We start from the raw sequence: 23,771 nt of genomic DNA on the forward strand, positions 1-23,771 counted from the left end.
ACACCCCTAGTATTCAGTATGAGTGCACTGAATAAATGCTTACTTTCGGATCAGGAGCTGTGGAGCGTGATGGTATATTTGGCATCTTGTTCCAAATGGAACTTAATGGATTATCTAGATAAAACATACAGTAGATCTGGTTTAGTATCAGTGCTGTAGAATACACTGCAATAATAATACTAATATAAATCTTTCAGTATTAATATAATGAGGTTTTACTCACTGCAATGCTGAAGCAATCTCAGAATCCTCTATAAAGGAGAAAAAACATTGGTGTTTAGATGCAGTTAGAGATCTGTGTGAGTGTTTGTGGTGTTTTGAAGGCTGTGGGTTGTGCATGAGGTTTGAAATCACTTTAAATGTTAATGTGTGTTTAATTTAATTAAAATAAACAGTGTTTACATGATCAAATATTAAACACTGTGTTGGTGAAATTCTGTAAATACCGGAGGTTTGATCCAGTGTGTAACTTTCTCCAGAGCTTCCTGGTTCCTGTAGCACTGCAGTAATCCTCTATCCTCATGAAACAGACAGTCCACACTGAGAGTATTCTCTCTGTTCACACTCCTGCTGCTGTCTGCTACTGTTAACTCCAGATCAAACGTGTGATGCAGAACCACCAGAACTGCAGGCTTTGATTCTGTAGAAACACAGAGATTAATTCACATTCAGTAATATCAGTATGATTCTTACTGTGTTTATAAAACTGTCTACTATCTCTGAACTACATAATAAAATAATAAACTTGCTGAGCTTCATTCTGTTCCCCACTCACACATTAAACTCACCAGCACACCCTGCTGCAGACCGTCCTCACTGATCATCTAAATCTAAATAAAAGCTCAATGAATTAATGCTGAGGTTGAGTTCAGTGTTTTAATCACTGTTTTACTGGATTACTGAGCACTGAGTTCCCCAGAGCTTTGGTGCTCTGCCAGTTCTCCCAGGTGAGCTGAACAGTAGTGATGATCAGGGTTATTACACAGCCTGTTATTGATCTGTAATCTTTCATTTATATTATGGGTTAAATACATATCCTCCCCCCTGCCCACCTCCCAGCAGATAAAGTTCAGGCTCAGTCATTTTATCCACCATCAGCCCTGATTATAATATTTATCAGACTGATCACAGAGTTTGGTACCTGATAAGTCCTGTAGTTTTTCCTCAGCTGATTGAATGTCTTTTCTTTGTCGAGAAACAACAGGACAGAAAACCAGAATAAAATCACAGTTCTCCACATTAAACTCCTCCTTCAGGCCGGGTATTCCCTCTTTCAGCTTCCTTATAAATCCATCATCTGAACCCAGAGTTTCTCCAGATACACAGCGCAGAAACCTCACTTCTCCTACAACAGAAATTACACACTGTTAACATCCTGCTCCCCCTCTCACCTGCTGTATAGAAGCTCAGAGAAGGGTGTGGTTTAGTTTAACTGTATAAAAGTTCAGGTTTAAACACGTTAATAGAGTTTCAAAGTTTAGTAGAAGCTTCATATTAACTCTGCTTTACATTACATTACTTACCATACTCTGTAGATTTATTATTATTATTAATATTATTATTATTATTGTTATTAATATTATTAATATGGTTATTATTATTATGTGCTGTAATTATGGTGATACTGTGTAATGCAGGATTATGTTAACTACCTCCTGTGATGCTCTGAACAGATATTACCTTCTCTTCCATCAGGAGTCACTGTTCATTCCTGTATCTAATTATATACCTGTATTTAGTCTGGTACCTGATTTGACTCATTATTTCATCTGATTTGTGCAGAGTACCAGCAGCAGAACAACCCCAGAACATGCTACCACCACCATGTTTAACGTTTTGTTATTGGGGTTGAATGCTTCACCTTTACTCCTTTGAACATACTTCTGGGCATTTTGGTCATTTTGGTTTTAGTGATCTATACGCGAGTCGTTAACAGTGCAGCTTGATTTAGAGCGTGTCAGTGTCTCGTCGCTATCGTAATGATGGGAAAAGTACACCTTGCGTGGCTTGAAACAGGCAAAAGGCATGTACTAACTCTCTTAATTAATTATGGGTGTAATTTCTCCTCTACAGTTTTTTAGAAAATTCAACCATTTTTTGGAGTTCACCCAGAAGCTCTTGTTTTTTTTTTTTTTTTAATCTCAAGCCTGGTCTACTGCAGCTGAATTAACTCTATTAACTCATTAAGGACTTCTGAAGGAGAATGATTGCACTGTATTTATTTAGGGGTTTTTAGATTAAAGGGGGCTGAATACTTTTGGTTACACTTCACAGTTATGTGCTACTTTGTGTTGGTCTATCACTTAAAATCTCACTAAAATACATTTAAATGTGTGGTAGTAAGGTGAAATACATGTGAATATGTTTAAGGGGTATGAATACTTATATAACCACTGTATATCAGTTCCTGTATTTCCTGTTCTGCCTCGCCTTGCTTTGTTCTATTCTGCTTTTTATTTCAGCATTCTTTTTGTCTCTGTCATCCAATCGTCTCCACCTTCTTATGTTGTTTTAAATTCTGCAGAAACATGTGCTCACCTTCCATCTGTACAGTAGATTCAGTCTCCTCTGTTTCTGCAGTCTTCCTCAGAACCTCCTCTTTTCTCTTCTGATTACATGTATTGAGATCAGGCATCATGTCATGTTGCGTTTACAGGAGAAAATATATGAAGTTATATTAGAAATAAAGTAAATATTAATAAAAAATAATTGCAATTATAGATTTGCAGTAAACTGAAAAAAAGCTTTATTTCACAGTGATGAACATATGAAAATATTTTATTATTAATTGTATTACCAGGCCGTCTGTAAAGCCCCGCCCAGAGATCAGAGTTTACTGATGAAGCTAAATATCCAGATCATTCTCTGAAGCATCAGGTTTATAAAAACACACTGATGATTATTTACAACATTTAGTCAATTATATTTTAGCCTCATTTTCCATGTGTTTGATAAAGTAGATACTCTGAACATATAGTAGGTAGATAGATAGATACTTTATTTATCCCGAAGGAAATTTAGGCAATACATACAGGTAGTAATACATGCAGCATATGTTACAAACACAGTTTGTGAATAAATAACTAAAATAAAGTTTAAAACAGAACAGTATAAATACTCACACTTTGTGTGGAACACCGACTGTCTGATGTTGTTTACCTCAGCAGGTTCTGAGCCTTTCACTTTCACTTATTTATTATATCTGAGTCTGTACCGCCCCCTGCAGTTCACTGTGCAGAACTGCACTGTTCTACAGTACTGCTACAGTCAGAGGTTTAGAATGAGCTTTAAATGCGTTAAATGACTCTTAAATTCCTTCAGAGGAGAAAGATCATGTGTTCTCCTCAGAAGTCTGGAATCTATAATCTCAGCTTGCAGCTGGGAGGAGTGTCTACCCTCTGGAAGACCTTATGTACAGTTCCAGTGAGCTGAATGACCTCCGATCAGTGGCTCTAACTTCACATCTGATGAAGACTCTACAGCGACTCTTCCTCGGTCTCCTCAGACCACAGGTACAGCATACCCAGGATGCGAGAGGATCCATGCCTGGTCACATGGATCTCCAGCTACCTCTCCGACTGGTCTGCAGTACGTCAGGCTGAAGGACATCACGCCTGACACTGTGATCAGCAGCACCGGAGCACCACAGGGTACAGTGCTGGACCCTCTGTTCTTCACCCTGTACACCGAAAGAGCTGTGTGATATCCAGAGGTTTACTGATGACACAGCTATTGTGGGGTGTATCAGCGATGATGATCAGCGATGTGGTGCTCCTGGTGAAGAACTTCACTGTCTGGTGCCTCAGCAACCACCTGCAGCTCAACACCTTAAAGACCAAGGAGCTGATCATCGACTTTAGGAGGTCCAGACCAAGGTCACGACCAGTTCTGATAGAGGGAGTCGAGGTGGAGACTGGGGATTCCTACAAGTAGGGCTGTGAGATATCGCAAAATTTGCTATTGATTCAATTCCAAGTTAATACAAGGCCAGTATTGCCAATACTGATACTTTTTAATACAACCATCTACTTTTGTGTAGGGAAGAGCAATGTATCATAGTTTATTTAGTGAATGCATCATTAATATGCAAATTTAAATGAAAACTTGAATTTTCATGAATATTTAATTCTTTGTGTTTTTGATGATAATAAAACACAGGACAAAGTTTTCAGGCAAATAAGAATACTTTTATTAGATAACTAAGAAAACTTAAAACTTAAAAATATATATCTTTTTTGGGTAATCTGCATTTGCAATTAAAAAAACTCCTAAATTTTTCCTAATGTTCCTTTGGCAGTTAACATAAAGATTTACTCAGCTGCATTCATATTTCAGGTTCAGGCATAACTATATATTTTTGTAGGTAGCAAATCTATTTTTCAGTTCCAGTAAAATATTTAATTTAGTTTTAGAAAAGGGGAGGAGCTAATTAATCATGAGTGAAGTGAGAGAAGAGCGGTGTTGTACGGCTGGTCGGAAAAGATAAACTGAAACTTAAGAATCGATCTCATCATACAAGTATTGATAAATACCCAGTACCAACGTTAGTATCGATACTATCGATATTTTAAATCGATCAGCCCACCCCTACCTACAAGTACCTAGGGCTGTGGCTGGACAGTAAGCTGGACTTGTCTTCTAACACTGGATCCAGTTTATAGTTGATCCTCTAAAGAACAGACGTCACATCTCCTAAGATTTTCTCTTTTTGCTGAAGTTGAAGGTGAAGTTCTTTTATCTGTTCTGTTCAGATTCTGACAGATATAAAGCAGTCATCAGAAATAAAGCTCATACAACTAAAAATCAGTTCAGCACTTCAATAATTCAGAAAAGCTCAATTAATTTCAGTTTATACTGCAAATATTCAACTAATTAAACAGACATTTTTCATTTGGACTTTGTGTAAATGGAAATACATGTTATTATGAGGATTGAGCTTTTTATCAGATCCCACCCCCAAACACCAAACACTACAATTAACTTACACATATATGTAATATACTCCTAGCTCAACCTATAACTCAAAGTTTCATTACTGTTTATATCAGAAAATTGGTTTTTATATGACCATTACTAACTTGTATTTAGGCTGTTTTTATATTAATGACACACCAAACTAAGCAGAATGCACTTTATATTTCTATATTTCTATATTTAAATTAGAGTTATAAAACAGAAACTTCTACACCCCCTCTGTAAACTCACACTGAGTAAATGTAGATGAAGGTTATACGTGTTTAATCATTTATAGTTATGTGTTGTTTGTCTGGTAGTAGAAGCTGTTGAGATGCGTAACTTTGTGTTTTATTGATCTTCACATTCTCATTCTGTTGCACATCTTCTATCTCTTCTTTTCCAGAAGGTTGGATAAATCTATTAGGTTTTTTGGGTAATGAAAGAATTTAAATCTAAATAAAAGACATTTGATTTGCTGGTGATGATCGGCTCTGATTCAGGCTCTGTGTTCTTTATCTGTAAATCCCAGATCATGGAGTGAATTTCAGGAAGGATGATCTTCATCAGATCTTTCTTCTTCTTCATCCAGCCCTCTCCATCATACGTCTCCTTCATCTCCTTTATCTCCTGCATGCATCTCTTCTGCATTATCTCTTTTTCCGTCATCCATTTTTTATTGCATTTCATTACTTTTTCTCTCATTGCCTCAAGATCTTCACTTTTCAGACGGACATCCTTACCTTCTTGTAGCTCTTTAATTTGTGTGTTTAGTTTAGTAATATATCTCTCATGATCCTGAATGTCTTCTTGTGTGTTTCTGAGTACAATGTCCATCACTCTTCTCTCCATCTCTCTGATCTGCTGGTAGATTTCTCTGCTGTAGAATCTCTCTGGATTATCTTTCAGCATCTTCTCTATCTTCTCCAGCAGATCTGGAACCTGAGCATCGTCCCGGTTCTCCTGAACGTTGAGACAGTGGAACCTGTTCCCACATTTCTCTACAAGTCTCTGAACCTCCTGGTTTCCTGATCTGATAAACTCTTCTACACTCTTCTTCTGTTCTTCATCAGTAACAGTGAGGAGGATGATGGTGTTCCTCCAGCACTTCTCTCCAAACTTCTCCTCCATTTCCTCCAGCATCCCTCGTTCCTCTCCTGTCGAGCTTCTTCTGGTCATGGTGATCATAAGGCTTGTGTTGTGTACAGTAGTAAAGTTGTAGTAAAGTGGTATTAGTGAATATATTAACTCTGTATTGTAGTAGAGAAGTGGGCGGAGCTTCTTCTGGTCATGGTGAACATAAGGCTTGTGTTGTGTACAGTAGTAAAGTTGTAGTAAAGTGGTATTAGTGAATATAGTAACTCTGTATTGTAGTAGAGAAGTGGGCGGAGCTTCTTCTGGTCATGGTGAACATAAGGCTTGTGTTGTGTACAGTAGTAAAGTTGTAGTAAAGTGGTATTAGTGAATATAGTAACTCTGTATTGTAGTAGAGAAGTGGGCGGAGCTTCTTCTGGTCATGGTGAACATAAGGCTTGTGTTGTGTACAGTAGTAAAGCTGTAGTAAAGTGGTATTAGTGAATATAGTAACTCTGTACTGTAGTAGAGAAGTGGGCGGAGCTTCTTCTGGTCATGGTGAACATAAGGCTTGTGTTGTGTACAGTAGTAAAGTTGTAGTAAAGTGGTATTAGTGAATATAGTAACTCTGTATTGTAGTAGAGAAGTGGGCGGAGCTTCTTCTGGTCATGGTGAACATAAGGCTTGTGTTGTGTACAGTAGTAAAGTTGTAGTAAAGTGGTATTAGTGAATATAGTAACTCTGTATTGTAGTAGAGAAGTGGGCGGAGCTTCTTCTGGTAATGGTGAACATAAGGCTTGTGTAGTGTACAGTAGTAAAGTTGTAGTAAAGTGGTATTAGTGAATATAGTAACTCTGTATTGTAGTAGAGAAGTGGGTGGAGCTTGTGTTGTGTACAGTAGTAAAGTTGTAGTAAAGTGGTATTAGTGAATATAGTAACTCTGTATTGTAGTAGAGAAGTGGGTGGAGCTTCTTCTGGTCATGGTGAACATAAGGCTTGTGTTGTGTACAGTAGTAAAGTTGTAGTAAAGTGGTATTAGTGAATATAGTAACTCTGTATTGTAGTAGAGAAGTGGGCGGAGCTTCTGGTCATGGTGAACATAAGGCTTGTGTTGTGTACAGTAGTAAAGCTGTAGTAAAGTGGTATTAGTGAATATAGTAACTCTGTACTGTAGTAGAGAAGTGGGCGGAGCTTCTGGTCATGGTGAACATAAGGCTTGTGTTGTGTACAGTAGTAAAGTTGTAGTAAAGTGGTATTAGTGAATATAGTAACTCTGTATAGTAGTAGAGAAGTGGGCGGAGCTTGTGTTGTGTACAGTAGTAAAGTTGTAGTAAAGTGGTATTAGTGAATATAGTAACTCTGTATAGTAGTAGAGAAGTGGGCGGAGCTTGTGTTGTGTACAGTAGTAAAGTTGTAGTAAAGTGGTATTAGTGAATATAGTAACTCTGTATTGTAGTAGAGAAGTGGGCGGGGCTTCTTCTGGTCATGGTGAACATAAGGCTTGTGTTGTGTACAGTAGTAAAGTTGTAGTAAAGTGGTATTAGTGAATATAGTAACTCTGTATTGTAGTAGAGAAGTGGGCGGAGCTTCTTCTGGTCATGGTGATCATAAGGCTTGTGTTGTGTACAGTAGTAAAGTTGTAGTAAAGTGGTATTAGTGAATATAGTAACTCTGTACTGTAGTAGAGAAGTGGGCGGAGCTTCTTCTGGTCATGGTGAACATAAGGCTTGTGTTGTGTACAGTAGTAAAGTTGTAGTAAAGTGGTATTAGTGAATATAGTAACTCTGTATTGTAGTAGAGAAGTGGGCGGAGCTTCTTCTGGTCATGGTGAACATAAGGCTTGTGTTGTGTACAGTAGTAAAGTTGTAGTAAAGTGGTATTAGTGAATATAGTAACTCTGTATTGTAGTAGAGAAGTGGGTGGAGCTTCTGGACATGGTGAACATAAGGCTTGTGTTGTGTACAGTAGTAAAGTTGTAGTAAAGTGGTATTAGTGAATATAGTAACTCTGTATTGTAGTAGAGAAGTGGGCGGAGCTTCTTCTGGTCATGGTGAACATAAGGCTTGTGTTGTGTACAGTAGTAAAGTTGTAGTAAAGTGGTATTAGTGAATATAGTAACTCTGTATTGTAGAGTAGAGAAGTGGGCGGAGCTTCTGGTCATGGTGAACATAAGGCTTGTGTTGTGTACAGTAGTAAAGTTGTAGTAAAGTTAGATTGTTAGATTGTGCCTGATTTTTCTAACTGAATCTGTTTGTTCACTTTGTTTCAAAATGCTATATTTATTCTATTTGATTTTATTTATATTAGATTTAGGCCTGCCTGTCATAATAATAATTACATGAATGATAAATCATAAAATATATGGAGAAATGTTTGCTGAATAAAAACAGTAGTTTTATTTTTTTTATATATTATTACTGTATCAGACTTTATTATGTTGTGGGTAAAACTGATGGGGGGAGTTGTTAATGCTTTTTGTCCCCTGGGGGTTGCTGTAGTTTTGAGGTAGAGTTGTTTTGGGAATTTTTTTTTTCTTGCTGAGTATTTCTGATCAGGTGGAGTAAAGTGGAATATTTTAGACTCTTGTCTCGGTTGTTTCTCTTTAATTCCTCTCTTTAAGTAACTCCGCTCTGTTACATTACTGTTAATATGTTTTATAAAGGTAGTATTTTAATGTTGTTTTCTGGTGCGCACCACCTGTATTAGCTTTTCTCCCTTTATTCTCCCACTTCTCACCACCTGCTTCGTCTGTGTGGCTCCGCCCTCTCGCGTCTGCACAGATCTGATTGGCTGAGAAGAGCATTTGGTGATCTTACAGCACACGTGATTGGTCTGTATGGTTTAGGTGCTTTACAGCGCAGTAAACTCAAAGACAGTAAACGTTCCGCTGCTTTAAATGAACACGGTCAGATTTAAATCCTTCTCTGTAGTTTATCGGACCAAGCTCCGCCTATTAGTGACCCCTGCTCTAGACCTTCATCAGAACTGGATACAGGACTCCGCCCACAGGACGTGGGGGAGTATTCGTAGTCCTGCAGAGACACTGAGGTAAAAACCCCTAAAGGCCTCTGCGTTCTTCTTATAAAACAGAATTTGCAAGTGTTTCACCAAGACGAAAGTGGCTTTTAATTTATGAGCCGACTTATTTTCTGCGGTTTAATGTGCCTGTCACCAACACTGTCGACCAATCACAGGACCAGCTTACAGTTGCACATTATATTGTTCACTGAAGCCAAGTGAAAGTCGTGTCAGCAAGACGTCTAATGAGCCTTTAAACACCGTCACCATGCCAGTGTCACTGCAGTGCTGGGAATGACCCACCAGCGCTCTCAGCTTTCACTCGAGTCTTCCTGATCAGTTTTATTTACTCTCTCTACAAATTCATCTTTTATTTATTTCTGCATTTTAATTGCACCCAGTCTCTTTGCCCGTGTTATAATAATAAAAAATACCCTTGAATTTTGCTTTAGACTTAAAGATATTGTGTCTTCCATAATGTTTAAAACAGAGACCTCAGAACCAGAATCAGCATTAAAATACTCCTTCCAGACTTTAAGGGTTTTTACTGTTTCAGTTTCCACATGTTCAACATGTTTTACACAGTCAGTCTCATTTCAGGACATCATTATGTTTCAGAAATCTGCTAAGACTCACCTGCTTTCTCTGCTTCCAGCGGATCTTCTCTCTCTTCTCTCATTGCTTCTGCTGCTGCTGCATTTCCTAATCTCTGTTCAGAGTCGTTCTGCTGCTAAAAGATCACAGTAATGATAGAATACAGGTTACAACAGTTTCTGTTCAGAGACTGAAATCAGTTTATTACATCAGATATTTAAAGTATTCAGTGTGAGTGCACTGAATAAATGCTTAGGAGCTGTGGAGCGTGATGGTATAAATGGTATATTATATGTTATATTTGGCATCATGTTCCGAATGTAACTAAATGGATCCTCTAGATAAAACATACAGTAGATCTGGTTTAGTATCAGGGCTGTAGAATACACTGCAATAATAATACTAATATAAATCTTTCAGTATTAATATAATGAGGTTTTACTCACTCTGCTGCTGAAGCAATCTCGGAGTCTCCTATAAAGGAGAAAGAACATTGGTGTTTAGGTGCAGTAAGAGATCTGTGTGAGTGTTTGTGGTGTTTTGAAGGCTGTGGAGTGTGCATGAGATTCGAAAACACTTTAAATGGTAATGTGTGTTTATTTAAACTGAAAGAGACAGTATTTACATGATAAAATATTAAACACTGTGTTGGTGAAATTCTGTAAATACCTGAGGTTTGATCCACTGAGTAACTTTATCCAGAGCTTCCTGGTTCCTGTAGCACTGCAGTAATCCTCTATCCTCATGAAACAGACAGTCCACAGTGAGAGTATTCTCTCTGTTCACACTCCTGCTGCTGTCTGGTACTCTAAAGTCTGGATTACCTGTGTGATGCAGAATCACCAGAACCGCAGGCTTGGATTCTGTAAAACACAGAGATTCATTAGATTCATATTCAGTAATATCAGTATGATTCTTACTGTGTTTATAAAACGTTATGATCATCACATCTCTGAACTACATAATAAAATAATAAACTTACTGAGCTTCAATTTCTTCCCCACTCACACATCACAGTTTTTCCCAAACGTTTAAACACATTTGTAGAAACTCGGCTCAGTTTCTCAAAACTCTGCTTTATTAAAACTCCACAAATCTCCAGCAAAACTGATTTTTTTCACCAAAACAACAAATACAGATATTTATATACTATATATCTCCAGCAGAGCATCAAATAAACACTGATAAGATCAGTTCAGAGCTCTGTTATCAGAAGTGTTTAGTTATGCTTGTGTTTTTGACTTCATGAGGCCGCTGTACAAATTCCCATTCATACAAGTCCATAGAAATATGTTGAATTTCTGTTCTTTATATTTATTTGGTGCGGTGTAGCATATAGCATTCCAGTACTACATGTATATGCAGCACTAATGTAAGCTGATTTACTGGATGTAGTTTACTGTAGGTTATAAAACTGTAATTTTCACTTATGTAAGAACAATGAGAAACATGAGGAGAAAAATCAGTTCTGATATAAAGAGGAAACAGAAATAGATTTATTATTTCTAATGTTTGTATCTGAAGCTCAGTGATGGTCAGGTGATGAAGCTGTACTAAATGATGCAGTGTGTGTTTAGGGATTAGTAAAGCTTTAGTGATTTATGATGATATCTGAGTGAGATCATGTGGAATTGAGTTTAGAGTTTAGCAGTTTGGAGTCACAGTCACGGGTATTCCCTCTTTCAGCTTCCTTATAAATTCATCATCTGAACCCAGAGTGTTTCCAGATACACAGCGCAGAAACCTCACTTCTCCTACAACAGAAATTACACACTGTTATCAGTCATGGTGTTGTGTTTTTAACGTGGATCTCCGTGGAAACCGTGGCGCACCCAAAGTGTAATTACGGTGCGCGGCAGTGGACAAATATCTATTTTATTATTTTATTAAAGGCGAGGAGACGAAACTCAGAGATGTGCGTCCGGACGGGACTAAAATTACCGGAGGAGCACGGAGTTCAGAGAAAAACAGTAGATAATTCAGCCTGTAATTTTCTCAGAGGACGTCTGAGAAAAACACCTACATGATCGTTCTGGACGGGAATAAAATCACAGAGGATAAAAAAAAACATAAAAGAGAGAAAATTACCCAGAAACCCCTGAGATACTAATCCCGTCTAGACAGGGCTTAAGTTTAGTAGAAGCTACATATTACACTGCTTAATATTACATTACTTACCATGCTTATCTTCTGGTGTGTTCTGTAGATTTATTAATATTATTATTATTGTTATTATTATGTGCTCTAATTATGGTTATAATGTGTATACCAGAACATGATGCTACCAACACCATGTTTAACGTTTTGTTATTGGGGTTGAATGCTTCACCTTTACTACTCTGAACATACTTCTCGGCATTTTGGTCAAACAGCTAAAACTTTTGGTTTTGTTTTAGTGATCTATAAGCAAACCATTAACCGTGCAGCTTGATTTAGGGCGCGTCAGTGTGTCGTCGCTATCGTAATGATGGGAAAAGTACATCTTCCATGGCAGGAAGTGCGCAAAAGCAGTGTTCTAATTCTCTTAATTAATGATGGGTGTAATTTCTCCTCTACATCTTTCAGAAAATGTTACCATTTTTGTGTTCACCCAGAAGCTTGTTTAATCTGTCTTCATCTCAAGACTGGTTTACTGCAGCTCTCCTGCTGGTTTTCTTAAGCTTCTAAAATCATTTCTGATAACAGTAAAATGAGTATTGCACATAATAAAGCCTTCAAGCTATAATGAGCAAGTAGTTTACGTAGTAATAAAAACTAGTGTTTACTGAGAGCGTGGTGTGTTGTACAGTGCGGTATCTCTGCTTCACACAGCGTGGGTGCAGCAGCCGGGCACTGAAGGAGCTGCTCAGTGCTGTCAGAGAGTGGTGCATGGGGTGAGACAGGTTCTTCAGCATGTTCTTAAGCTTAGTCCTCATTCTCCTGTCTCCCACCACCTCCACTGGGTCCAGAGGACACCCCAGGACAGAGCTGGACTTCCTGATTCTGTTCAGTCCCTTCCTGTCAGCAGTGGAGATGCTGCTGCCCCAGCAGACCACTCCATAAAAGATGGCTGATGCCCCACGGCATCAAAGAAGGTCAGTGTGTCAGGAGTGTCCCCCGCACACCAAAGGACCGGAGTCTCTTCAGGAGATGCAGTTTTTCCTGCGTTGATCTGCAGGCAGTTCCTCTGGCACCATTTCACAGCGCAAGCGCAAGCCTGACCAGTTTAATGATCATGGTGTGCGGTCAGTTTAAAAAGTAAAACTTAAAACTTTAAACTTAAAGAGTTTTATTAAAAAGAGAGAAAAACAAGAGAAAAAGCTCAAAAAGAGCAGAATCTGATGTAACTGCTGTTAGAACAGTTAGAGTAACGGTTATTTTAATACAAATAATAGATAATTATTTTATATATTTAAAGCAGAATATCTAAGTTATCAGGTTATTTGGTGAGAGCTCTGTTTGTTTCAGCCTGTCCTTCACCTGCTCTCACATCACACCTTTCACCTTCTAACGACCTTCTAGATTCTCCTCACACTGAGAGAACTGATACTGACCAATCCTGATCTTACCTGCCATCCTTACAGTAGATTTCCTCTGATCTGATCTGTTTCTGCAGTTCTCCTCCGAGTTTCTCCTCTTTCTGATCTGTACAGTGAGGAATGTGATATTTACTGAAATTACTCATGAACTCAAAAACATACAGGTCTGATAAGATTCATTACAGAATAATTAAATATCAGTTTGTGCTGCATTAAACAGAACTTACCTCAGCAGTTCATGACGGATCTGTCGGTATAAACCCTTTCACTTTTTAATTTATTCTCCTTTTAAACTGACTCTATACCGCCCCCTTCAGCGCACAGTGTAGAACTGCTGTTTACACACCTACAGCCATCAAACCAAACTGAACTGCTTGAATTTCTGCACCAGGAGTAAAGCAGCATAAAGTTATCCAAAAGCAGTGTGTAAGACTGGTGGAGGAGGAGAACATGATGCCAAGATGCATGAAAAAAAAACTGTGATTAAAAACCACCAGGGTTATTCCACCAGATATTGATTATTTCTGAACTCTTAAAACTTTATGAATATGAACATGTTTTCTTTGCATTATTTGAGGTCTGAAAGTTCTGCATCTTTTTTGTTATTTCAGTCATTTCTCATTTTCTGTAAATAAATGCTCTAAATGAGAATATTTTTATTTGTAATTTGGGAGAAATGTTGTCTGTAGTTTATAGAATAAAACAACAATGTTCATTTTACTCAAACATAAACCTATAAATAGCAAAATCAGAGAAACTGATTCAGAAACTGAAGTTTTCAGAGCTGTATATGTTTTCTTCTGTGAAAATTAACTCGAAAAAATACTTATGACCAGTTCAGCTGTTTAGTGTGTGTTTGTTTGTAATTGTGATAATGCTGCTTGCTTGGTTGCTTTATCCCTTGCTAAGAGTTGTAATAACAGTTTTAGGCAAGGCAAGTTTATTTATATAATTAATATTTGTTTATTTATTTCATACACAACAATCATCCAAAGTGCTTTACAAACTAGACAATACAAAGAGAAGCAAGAGAATACGATAAAATGGAAATAAAAATCAAATAAGAATAAAACATGATTGAAACATTATTAAAATATATAGATTTAAAAAAAGAAAAATTAACAAAATTGATTATATGAAATCTAAAAGTGCCATTACAGAATAAAAGTGCGGAGCTGCAGAGTTTTAAACTGCTGTTTTTAGTTAAAACTTTATATAAAATTCTCTGTATTTCATCTGAACAATATTTTATAAATGATAACTGATTTTACTGCATTTTAGTGCAGATTACAATAATAATCTGAGATTATAAAGTAGCTTTTATAAGCAGAATGTTCTACATATTAGTGTAAGATACCCTTAATAATATAAAGTAAGAATATTCTGAAGCAGCTTTTGTTTCTGTGTTTCTGTAAAGATCATCACACTGTTTTACTGGTTCTGTTCTGCATCTTCAAACATCTCTGCAGTTCCAGGAGGTTGAATTTTAAAGGTAGGTGTTTTCAGGAGCCTCAGCAGATGAAACACTTGAACTGGTGTCTTCAACCTCTGGACTGGTTTCTGCTTTTCTGTTCTCACTGGAAGACTCCTTCAGATCTTTATCAGTACGTTGGACTTCGGTGTTAGACGTGTTTTCAGGAGACGAATCAGAGGAAACACTTGAAGCACTTCTCTCAGACACTGGACTCTCTCCTGCATTAGCATTCCCACTGGATGACGCCTCCAGGTTTGTGATATCTGCTGTTTTTTCAGGAGACTGAACTGATGGGACAATTGAACTAGCCCCCTCATCCACTGGACTCCTTTCTTCATTTGCATTCTTGTTTTTGGGAGACTTGTTCTGAACTTCTTCATCAGGTTGGATTTTGATGTTTGTCATGTTATCAGAAGACTGATCAGACACATCTTTTGGACAGAGCTCTTCCAGCACTGGACTCCCTTCTGAATTAGCGTTCTTCTTTGACTTCTGATCTGTATCATTACGTTGGATTTTGATATCAGACATCTTATCAGAACTCTGAGAAGATAAAACATTTGAACTGTTCTCCTCTTCTGCATTAGCATGTCCATTGGATGACAGCTCTTGAACTAGATCATCCAGTTTGTTTCTGGTATTTGGTGTGTTTTCAGGATCAGATGAATCATTCGAAGCCACTGGAACCTTTTCTGCTCTAGCATATATACCTAAAGCTTCTGCTTCATCAGGGTTTTGATTATGAGTTTCAGGCAGTGTGTTCTTCACCTGCTCTCTAGATTTCCTTCTCTGGATCTGTGAATCCCACAGCATGGAGTGAACTTCAGGAAGCATGATCTCCATCAACTGTTTCTGATCCTCTATCCAGCCTTCTCCATCATATGCCTCCATCATCTTGTCCTGAGCATATCTGATGTCTATTCCAGTCTTTTTTAAATTCAGTTTCTCAAGCCTTCTCTTTACTTCATCTTGAACTTTTAGAAGATTTTGAATGCTAACCTTATCACTATTATCTAATTTTGGTATTTTTTCATTCATACTTTCAATATATTCCTCATGTGCCTGAATGTCTTCTTTTGTGTTTCCGAGTACAATGTCCATCACTCTTCTCTCCATCTCTCTGATCTGCTGGTAGATTTCTCTGCTGTAGAATCTCTCTGGATTATCTTTCAGCATCTTCTCTATCTTCTCCAGCAGATCTAGAACCTGAGCATCGTCCCGGTTCTCCTGAACGTTGAGACAGTGGAACCTGTTCCCACATTTCTCTACAAGTCTCTGAACCTCCTGGTTTCCTGATCTGATAAACTCTTCTACACGCTTCTTCTGTTCTTCATCAGTAACAGTGAGGAGGATGATGGTGTTCCTCCAGCACTTCTCTCCAAACTTCTCCTCCATTTCCTCCAGCATCCCTCGTTCCTCTCCTGTCCACTCCTCCACTGGAATGACTATGAGGAAGGCGTGAGGACCAGGAGCAGACAGTCGGACACAGTGTCTGATTTCCTCCTGAGGAAATTCAGAGAAGAGCTCATCAGGAGTCTCCAGCACAGTGAGACTCTTATTACCCACAAACCCCTGTCTGATCTTATATCCCTGAGTTGGAGTAGATGATTCAGTCTCTCTGTTCTTCAGGATGGAGTTTCCTACAGAACTTTTTACAGACCCAGCTCTTCCCAGCAGAACCAGCCTGAGATCTGGAGAAATATCCAGTTTTCCCTTTTTCGTGGTTTCTTTCTCTGGGATTTGTAGTTGTTTTTTCACATCATTTAGAAGATCACTGAGCTTTCTGAATTGTCTGTTTTCCAGGTTTTTCTGTTTTTTACTAATGATTGGATCCAGGATTTTGTTCGTCCTACAAAGAAGTTTAGTCAGCTCTTCATTTTTGAGCTGAAGTCGTTTGTTATTTTCTGTTAATTGAATTGAAATAACATTTTGTGTGTCAGAAAGAAAAATAAAGAATGTAAGATCACTAAAGCAGCAGACTGTCGCTATTGAAGCTTTATTTATTATATCACAGATCCACATTCACACTTCATAATTAATTATTCTTTTCTCAGACTCACCTTCACACTCTGCCAACTGTTTCCACATTGGTTTAGATTTTGGTTTCTCCTGTTGAAATCAGAAAATAATATATATTTAACTTAATCATTGTCATTGTAAATAGTGGAAAATACATAATTAGTATATTCTGTGATGTTGTGTAAGCATTGTAAAATCTGATATTTTAAATGTTCAACACTGAAGTGTAAATAATTGTTAGAATTTATGAGAAGGGTTGCTACAATTTACTGTCATTTCTGGGACGGTACTAAATGGTTTTATTCATATTTACCAAATAAGTCCTTTGCCTTGTCTATTGGTAGAAGGATATCTGCATCAACATCTCTAACCAGTACTGGATCACATTTATTTAGCTGTAAACCATGATGACATGATTATACTGGACAGGCTTACGACTGTATACATATATTTAGTTAAACAGAAACAAGACAGAAGCTCTAATAATGGTTTGGAGGATGTGTCCATTCGGATGCAGTTACAACTTGCTGGGTTGAAGGTGAGGTCTTTTGTCTGGGTGTGACTTTTGACCCCCACATAAATTTAACTGGTCATGATAAAACATTTTAAATATTGCCTTCTTCAGTTCAGCAACAACAATAAGATCAGAAATTCTTCTTTTGAACATTAAGAACTGGAAATCTCCTTCCAGTTTATCTGTTGTAATGTCCTGTTCACCAATTTGCTATAATGGACCATGCCTGAGTCATGCGGGGGGAGTGAAGTCAGATTAATATTGCTTGGGGCACAGTTCAGTACCACCTGGGAAAGTTCTCAAGCCAGGTGACGAAACAAGGACAAACATACGAATAGAAATTGATCCTAAAAACTCAAATAAAGCCAGGATTTCTGGGCAGTGGATAGGTCTAGAATCTGGTGAAATGATTAGGATTAAAACTGCTCAGGGTGAGAATGTTCCCTAAGGGAACATGACACCAATGCTGGTGGTGGAGTAACCAGATTTAAAAGAAACTGCTGTTTTGTTAGAAGAGATTGTTCCAAGAATTTGAGTGAGAGAGGCCTGAAGGAGAGAGTCCTCCATAGTACCCCAAAAGAAAAATAAGAATTCGAGCAATAGGCAGGACCGACATACCACAGATGCCAGAGAGGAGATGCAACTAACAGCCGGAGAGAAGAGGCATCCAGGCAGATAGCAGAGCAGTCAATTAGGTCCAAACTAGGGTGGACGGAGGAGGCAGAAAGGACAAGGGCAGGACACGGCGGAACATGGAGGACACCAGGGCCAATTCAGGGTGAACAAAAGACCCCCAACATTAAAATGCGGGGGCGGGGCGGGCAGCAATTGAAGAATGGGAATGGGAACTGATGGAATAATAGAAGAAGCAGGGCCATCAGCAGAAAGAGCTGAAAAAACAGGAGGTGGAAGAACAGAGAGAGAAGCAAGTGGAGTAGAAAAGGCAGGATACAGACAAGAAAAGACAGAAAGCCGAGGGGGCTGTCGCACTGGGTCGGGTACTGTCGTGGTGGGCCAGGGGTGCCTCTGTGCTGGGCCGAGGATGCCGTTGCACTGGGACGGGAGCTGATGCACTGGGCTGGGGAGCTGGCATGCCGGGCCATGGAGCTGATGCTCTGAGCCGGGGGAGCTGATGCGCCGGGCCGAGGGGGCTGTCGCACTGAGTCGGAGGTGCTGTCATGCTGGACCGGGAGCTGACGCACCGGGCCAGGGGTGCTGTCTCGCTGGGTCGGGGGTGTCGTCGCGCTGGGCCGGGGAGCTGTCATGCCTGGCCATGGAGCTGATGCGCTGGGCAGGGGGAGCCAGAAACTGCCCAGCTGGCAGGAGCATCGGGTACAGAAACCACGGAGCACAGGCTTGGAGTGTGCTGAGTTAAAGCAGCGGACGAGGAGTCAGAGAATTGTGCAAAATTAAAGGCAAGCAGTTCAAGGTCCACGGCAGAGGCGACAGGTGAGGCCGAGGCAGAAGTCATGCAAGGTTGATAGTCACAAAGGTGAGGAGCAACTGGGAGGAATATATAGGAATAGGGGAAGGAGCTCAGGTAATTGAGGCGTTGTCCATATACCAAAAACACTTTGTGTCTCTCCAGGACTAAACATATGGAGTGTATAACCTCAGTGCTGGCGTTTCCTCACTGACTGCCGGTAATTTACAGAATAGATTCCAGTGTTGACCTTTTAAGCTGTAAATAACAAAGTTCCCACATGCTTACTTTCATGTCCCATTAACAACAGCAGAACTTCTAAGGTCCTCCAAAAAGGGGTTACTGTTCCACAAACTAAACTAAAGTTAAAGTAGGACTGGGCTTATTCAGCTAACGCTCTTTGGTTTTTAGTAGTGTCTTGATGAGAGGGATTATTATTGTTGCTGTTGTAAGTAATAATAATAACAAAAATAATATATAAAATAATAATAATAATAATAATAATAATAATAATAATAATAAGAGAGAAGTGACTAAATACCCACCTGAATCTCCACAGCTGTTCTGGTTGAGACTGAAAAAAAATCTTTGAAAGCTAGAAAAAATAATTGAATATTATTGCTGTTGATTTAAGTTTGTTCAATTCACTGATTTTATATCATAAATTACCCATAGTAATTTCAGGTGAGTTGTGACTTACTGTTTATTGATGCACTGAGAGACGGTACCTAAAACAGATAAAGTATTTATATGTAGTGACTAATTAAGTGAAATCACGTTCTAGTGAACTTAAGTCAAGGTAATTTGTTATTTCACATCAAAATTAACAAAACATTTAAAATTCTGACAGACACACAAACTACACACACATACATAGAAAAAGTAAATACCGGAGGTTTGATCCAGTGTGTAACTTTCTCCAGAGCTTCCTGGTTCCTGTAGCACTGCAGTAATCCTCTGTCCTCATGAAACAGACAGTCCACAGTGAGAGTATTCTCTCTGTTCACACTCCTGCTGCTGTCTGCTACTGTCATCTCCTGATCAAATGTGTGATGTAGAACCACCAGAACTGTATTCTTGGATTCTGTAGTAAAATAAAACACACAAATCAGGAAACTGTGAAAATATTCTAGGTGGAGATTGTTAGGTAGAGTGCACCTGGTTCTGAAAGGGAATGATGAGCAACAGACACTCTGATTGGTTTATTTCACGATACACCCAAAATTAACCACACCCATGATTAATTAAGAGAATTTGTAGATTACTTTTGCACGCTTTAAGCCGTGCGATGTGTATTTTTCACTTCATTGCGATAGCAAAGACACACTGATGCCCTAAATCATGAAGCATGGTGCATGGCTCACTAAAATAAGACCCTTAGAGTAATTACAATATGAATAATGTTTTTTTTTACAGCGCTGTACATTGCTGGATCTATATTACTGGGAATGCATGGGTATGTGTGTGAGGGATCTATGTGTAGATTTTACCCTTCTGTCATTCTGATTGGTAAACCTGAGAAGAATGACCCTGGTATTAAGGAATGTTAGTTAGACAGGACTGTACATTTTACCTTTTGTTAATTTTGTTAATTGTACCTTTTATCATTTTATGGTAAGTTTATTGTATTAGAGAGAAAGAATAAAAACATTAAATACAGTTAGAAAATAATTGGTATTTGATAAAGAGAAATACGTATTTGACCCTCAAAAAAAATGTGAATTAGTACTTGGTGTAGAAACCCTCGTTGTCAAGCACAGAGGTCAACAGAATTTGTTTGGAATCACTAATGGTTTTCTTGCTGACTGTGCTCCCAATTCCCTTGAGATCATAAACAAGCTCTTGCCATGTAATTCTAGGCTGACACTCCACCTTTTTCAGAATTACCCTTACTCCTGAGACGAGCTCTTACATAGAGCTTCAGAGCAAGCGCAATTTAACCGTTTGAATTATCACACCATCTGTGGTCTCTCTTTTTCACCAAGCTTCTTGCTATTGTCTTGTAGCTCCTTCTGTGACAGGTGATATTATACACATATCATTCTAATAAAATAAACCTACCAAATTATGGACTGTTCATGTCTTTGTAAGGGGTAAATTAACACATTTAGCAAGTTATCAAGTAATTATTTTCCCCACTTTCTCCAAAGGAATCTCCCTTTTCTTGCACAAATGAGTTTATCTCCCTAGCACCCTCTATTGGACAACAGTAAATGCTTAATACACAGTCAAAAATAATTGTAACTGATCTCACTGCTGGATACCTTTGGATAAGTGGATAAGTTTTTTCAGAGCTGCTTCAATGTCGGTTCCAGCTCGAGAAACAACAGGACAGAAAACCAGAATAAAATCACAGTTCTCCACATTAAACTCCTCCCTCAGGCCGGGTATTCCCTCTTTCAGCTTCCTTATAAATCCATCATCTGCACCCAGAGTTTTTCCAGATACACAGCGCAGAAACCTCACTTCTCCTACAACAGAAATTACACACTGTTAGCAGAAGAAAAGATAAATAGAAGTTTGTAAAGACATTTACAGTGTGAATAGAATATCAAATCATTGCTAAATTATGTAATACCCTTCCCAGTCTCCAATTTAGATAACCCCCGTCAACAAATACCACCTTAAACCCTCCCCTTCAAAAAATAGCACCGCAAACCCATTTAACCCATATAACATATAATGCCTCGACCCCCATAAACAAATACCACCTCGAACCCGTGTCAACAAATAGCATCGTGATCCCATTAACAAAAAACGCCTCAAACCCCTCCTCAATAAATAGTGCCTCAGACCCCCCCTCCCCGCCCCCACTCCAGAAACGAATAGCGCCTTAATCTCCCACGATCAACAAACAATTCCCCCATTAACAAATACTGCCTTATCCCCTCCCCTGTTAATACATAGTGCTTCAATCTCCACCCCCTCGTCAACAACTAGCCCCGCAATCTACCATAATATATACCATGATACAAAAATAGCCACCACATAGATCACCGTGGTAACTTTGCAGCAACACCCAAGCAAACATATTGTACCACAGCAACTGTCTAGCAAAACCTGCAACCACCTGGGATATGCGAGCAACCTCCAGTAACCACTTAGAACAACATCTTAGTAACCACACATATACAATTGGCAACCACCTTAGCAACCACATATCCACACTCTAGAGTCCACTTGGAATATAATAGTACATGCCTAGCAACCACTAAGCAACACCCTAGCAACCACATGGGAACCCCTAGCAACTGCTTAACAACAACTTCACAACACTTAAGCAGTGACCTGTGATAAGATAGCAGCCACCTAGCAACCATTTAGTATGACCTTATTCACACTTGGAATACCATAGCAACTGCCTTACAACCACTTAGCAACTACTTAGATTGCCATAACAACCACCAGGCAACACCTTAACAACCACTTGATATATAATAACAGTATAATAGAGTTTATTCAGTTAACACATCACATTCTTCCATCTGCTCCCATTCTCTTACATTCTCCAGTCTGTTTATAATACTATAATATAGAACATTATTCACATCACACACACACATATTACACACACACAATCACACACACACACACACAATATATACACTTACCTCTAAAATTCATCTTCTCCAGTGTTTTGTAAGTGACGCCCTCAGTAAAAGTGAAAGCAGATTTGATCTGAAACGTGTCCTTCAGAAGCTGCAACATTAAAACAGAAACGTATTAAACTTTTACTTTATGTATATATTGTATTATATACTGTACAGATCTGAGAACACTGTCTGTAAAACTCCACCACAGAAAACTCATAAACACAAAACTAAACCTGATTACTGTGACTGTGTTTGGCATCTGTAATCATGATAATTAAATCAATAATTTACTTATACTCACTTTCAAGCTGTTAAATACCTTTTCTACGGGTTTATTTACTGGAACAGACGGTCAGCTGCTCCTCACCCCAGAACTTCCTGAAAAAAAACAGTTTCACTTTTACTTTAATCTGCTCTGATCCTTTACTGCCCTCTACAGGTCACTGTGTAGAACTGCACACCACTACCAGATCTGATATTATCTTTATTTAATAATGAGGGATATTAATGCATTGTTCTACATAGTTATATATCACTGCTACAAACTTTAACTCAGACTTTAGGACACATTTTGAGATTAATGACCTTCAGAGGGGATTAAGGTTAAGCTTCATCAGGACAGCAGTTCTCTCGTGCAGGAATGTTTAATTCAGCACTAATCTTGTATTTATGGAATAGTTTTGAATGAATCAGTAGGATCTTAGTACCGATGGTCTTCAGTCGGGGTGACAGACAAACTGCAGGGATATTATGGTAGTGCGTTGGACAACACATTAATAAAAAGTAATAAAATATATTTCTACCCCATTGTGGATATTTTATGTACCGTATAAAAGTGTCAACACAATGTTCTTATGAAAGATTGAACACCTGTCCCTCATAGTTTTATAGAAGCTTCTCTTGCTGAGCGAAATTAAATAAACTTTAATACAAACCACACACCAAAACTTAGATTAAAATTATACTGGAATCATTTTATTTAGATTTTGCATTACATCTGCAATATTATTAAATACTCATTATTTATAGATTATACATCACTAATAATAATAATACATCACAGTTCATATAGGCCACACCTGAAGGAGCTGGAATAAGAGAGGTGAACTCTGGAGTTCAGGGAGGATATAAAGTAGGAGCATAAAGTCGAGATCTTCTATAGTTGAGGTGAACGTCAAAAGAAGTTTCCATCCCAAAGTTGAGGTGAGAGTGAAGGATGTGGTGCTTTCCCTTAAAATTGTAGCTTCTTTGGGCTGGAATTCAAGTGCGGCAATGAGGTAGGTGTGGCTTTAATGAAAGTGCGGCTGTAATGGAGGTGCGGCTATAAGGTAGGTGCAGCTATAAGGTAAGTGCGGCTATAAGGTAGGTGCAGCTATAAGGTAGGTGCAGCTATAAGGTAGGTGCAGCTATAAGGTAGGTGCAGCTATAAGGTAGTTGCATGAATAAGGTAAGTGCAGCTATAAGGTAGGTGCAGCTATAAGGTAAGTGCAGCTATAAGGTAGTTGCATGAATAAGGTAAGTGCAGCTATAAGGTAGGTGCGGCTATAAGGTAGGTGCAGCTATAAGGTAAGTGCGGCTATAAGGTAGGTGC

The 23,771-nt window shown here is 38.6% G+C and overlaps 2 protein-coding genes across 3 annotated transcripts in view; both read right to left on the bottom strand.

Annotated features, from left to right (window-relative positions):
- Positions 1-23,771, bottom strand: part of LOC125781472 (nuclease SbcCD subunit C-like) — a 118,873-nt gene that overhangs the window by 76,515 nt on the left and 18,587 nt on the right. The gene's annotated exons all lie outside the window — the stretch shown is intronic.
- Positions 14,076-22,562, bottom strand: LOC111189988 (uncharacterized). Of its 2 annotated transcripts, none has more exons than XM_049483369.1 (8): positions 22,482-22,562; positions 22,199-22,286; positions 20,852-21,058; positions 19,478-19,671; positions 19,288-19,315; positions 19,133-19,173; positions 16,692-16,740; positions 14,076-16,535 (listed from the first exon to the last, which is right to left on the bottom strand). In XM_049483369.1, exons 2-8 carry the CDS (start codon positions 22,209-22,211, stop codon positions 14,644-14,646), a joined length of 2,424 nt encoding a protein of 807 aa, XP_049339326.1. In that variant the 5' UTR covers positions 22,212-22,286; positions 22,482-22,562; the 3' UTR covers positions 14,076-14,643. The 2 variants fall into 2 exon arrangements, with proteins under 2 accessions (XP_049339326.1, XP_049339296.1); XM_049483339.1 differs by having other exon boundaries at positions 19,133-19,182.

The sequence above is a fragment of the Astyanax mexicanus genome, chromosome 1, assembly GCF_023375975.1.
Source record: "Astyanax mexicanus isolate ESR-SI-001 chromosome 1, AstMex3_surface, whole genome shotgun sequence".
Taxonomy (NCBI): Eukaryota; Metazoa; Chordata; class Actinopteri; order Characiformes; family Acestrorhamphidae; genus Astyanax; species Astyanax mexicanus.

What these genes read in the sequence shown, in the direction of transcription:
- LOC111189988 (XM_049483339.1), bottom strand. An exon ending in GAACAGCTGTGGAGATTCAG is followed by an intron (nt 16,741 to 19,132) that starts GTGGGTATTTAG and finishes TGATTTCAACAG; the next exon opens with GAGAAACCAAAATCTAAACC. An exon ending in ACAGTTGGCAGAGTGTGAAG is followed by an intron (nt 16,536 to 16,691) that starts GTGAGTCTGAGA and finishes TTCAATTAACAG; the next exon opens with AAAATAACAAACGACTTCAG.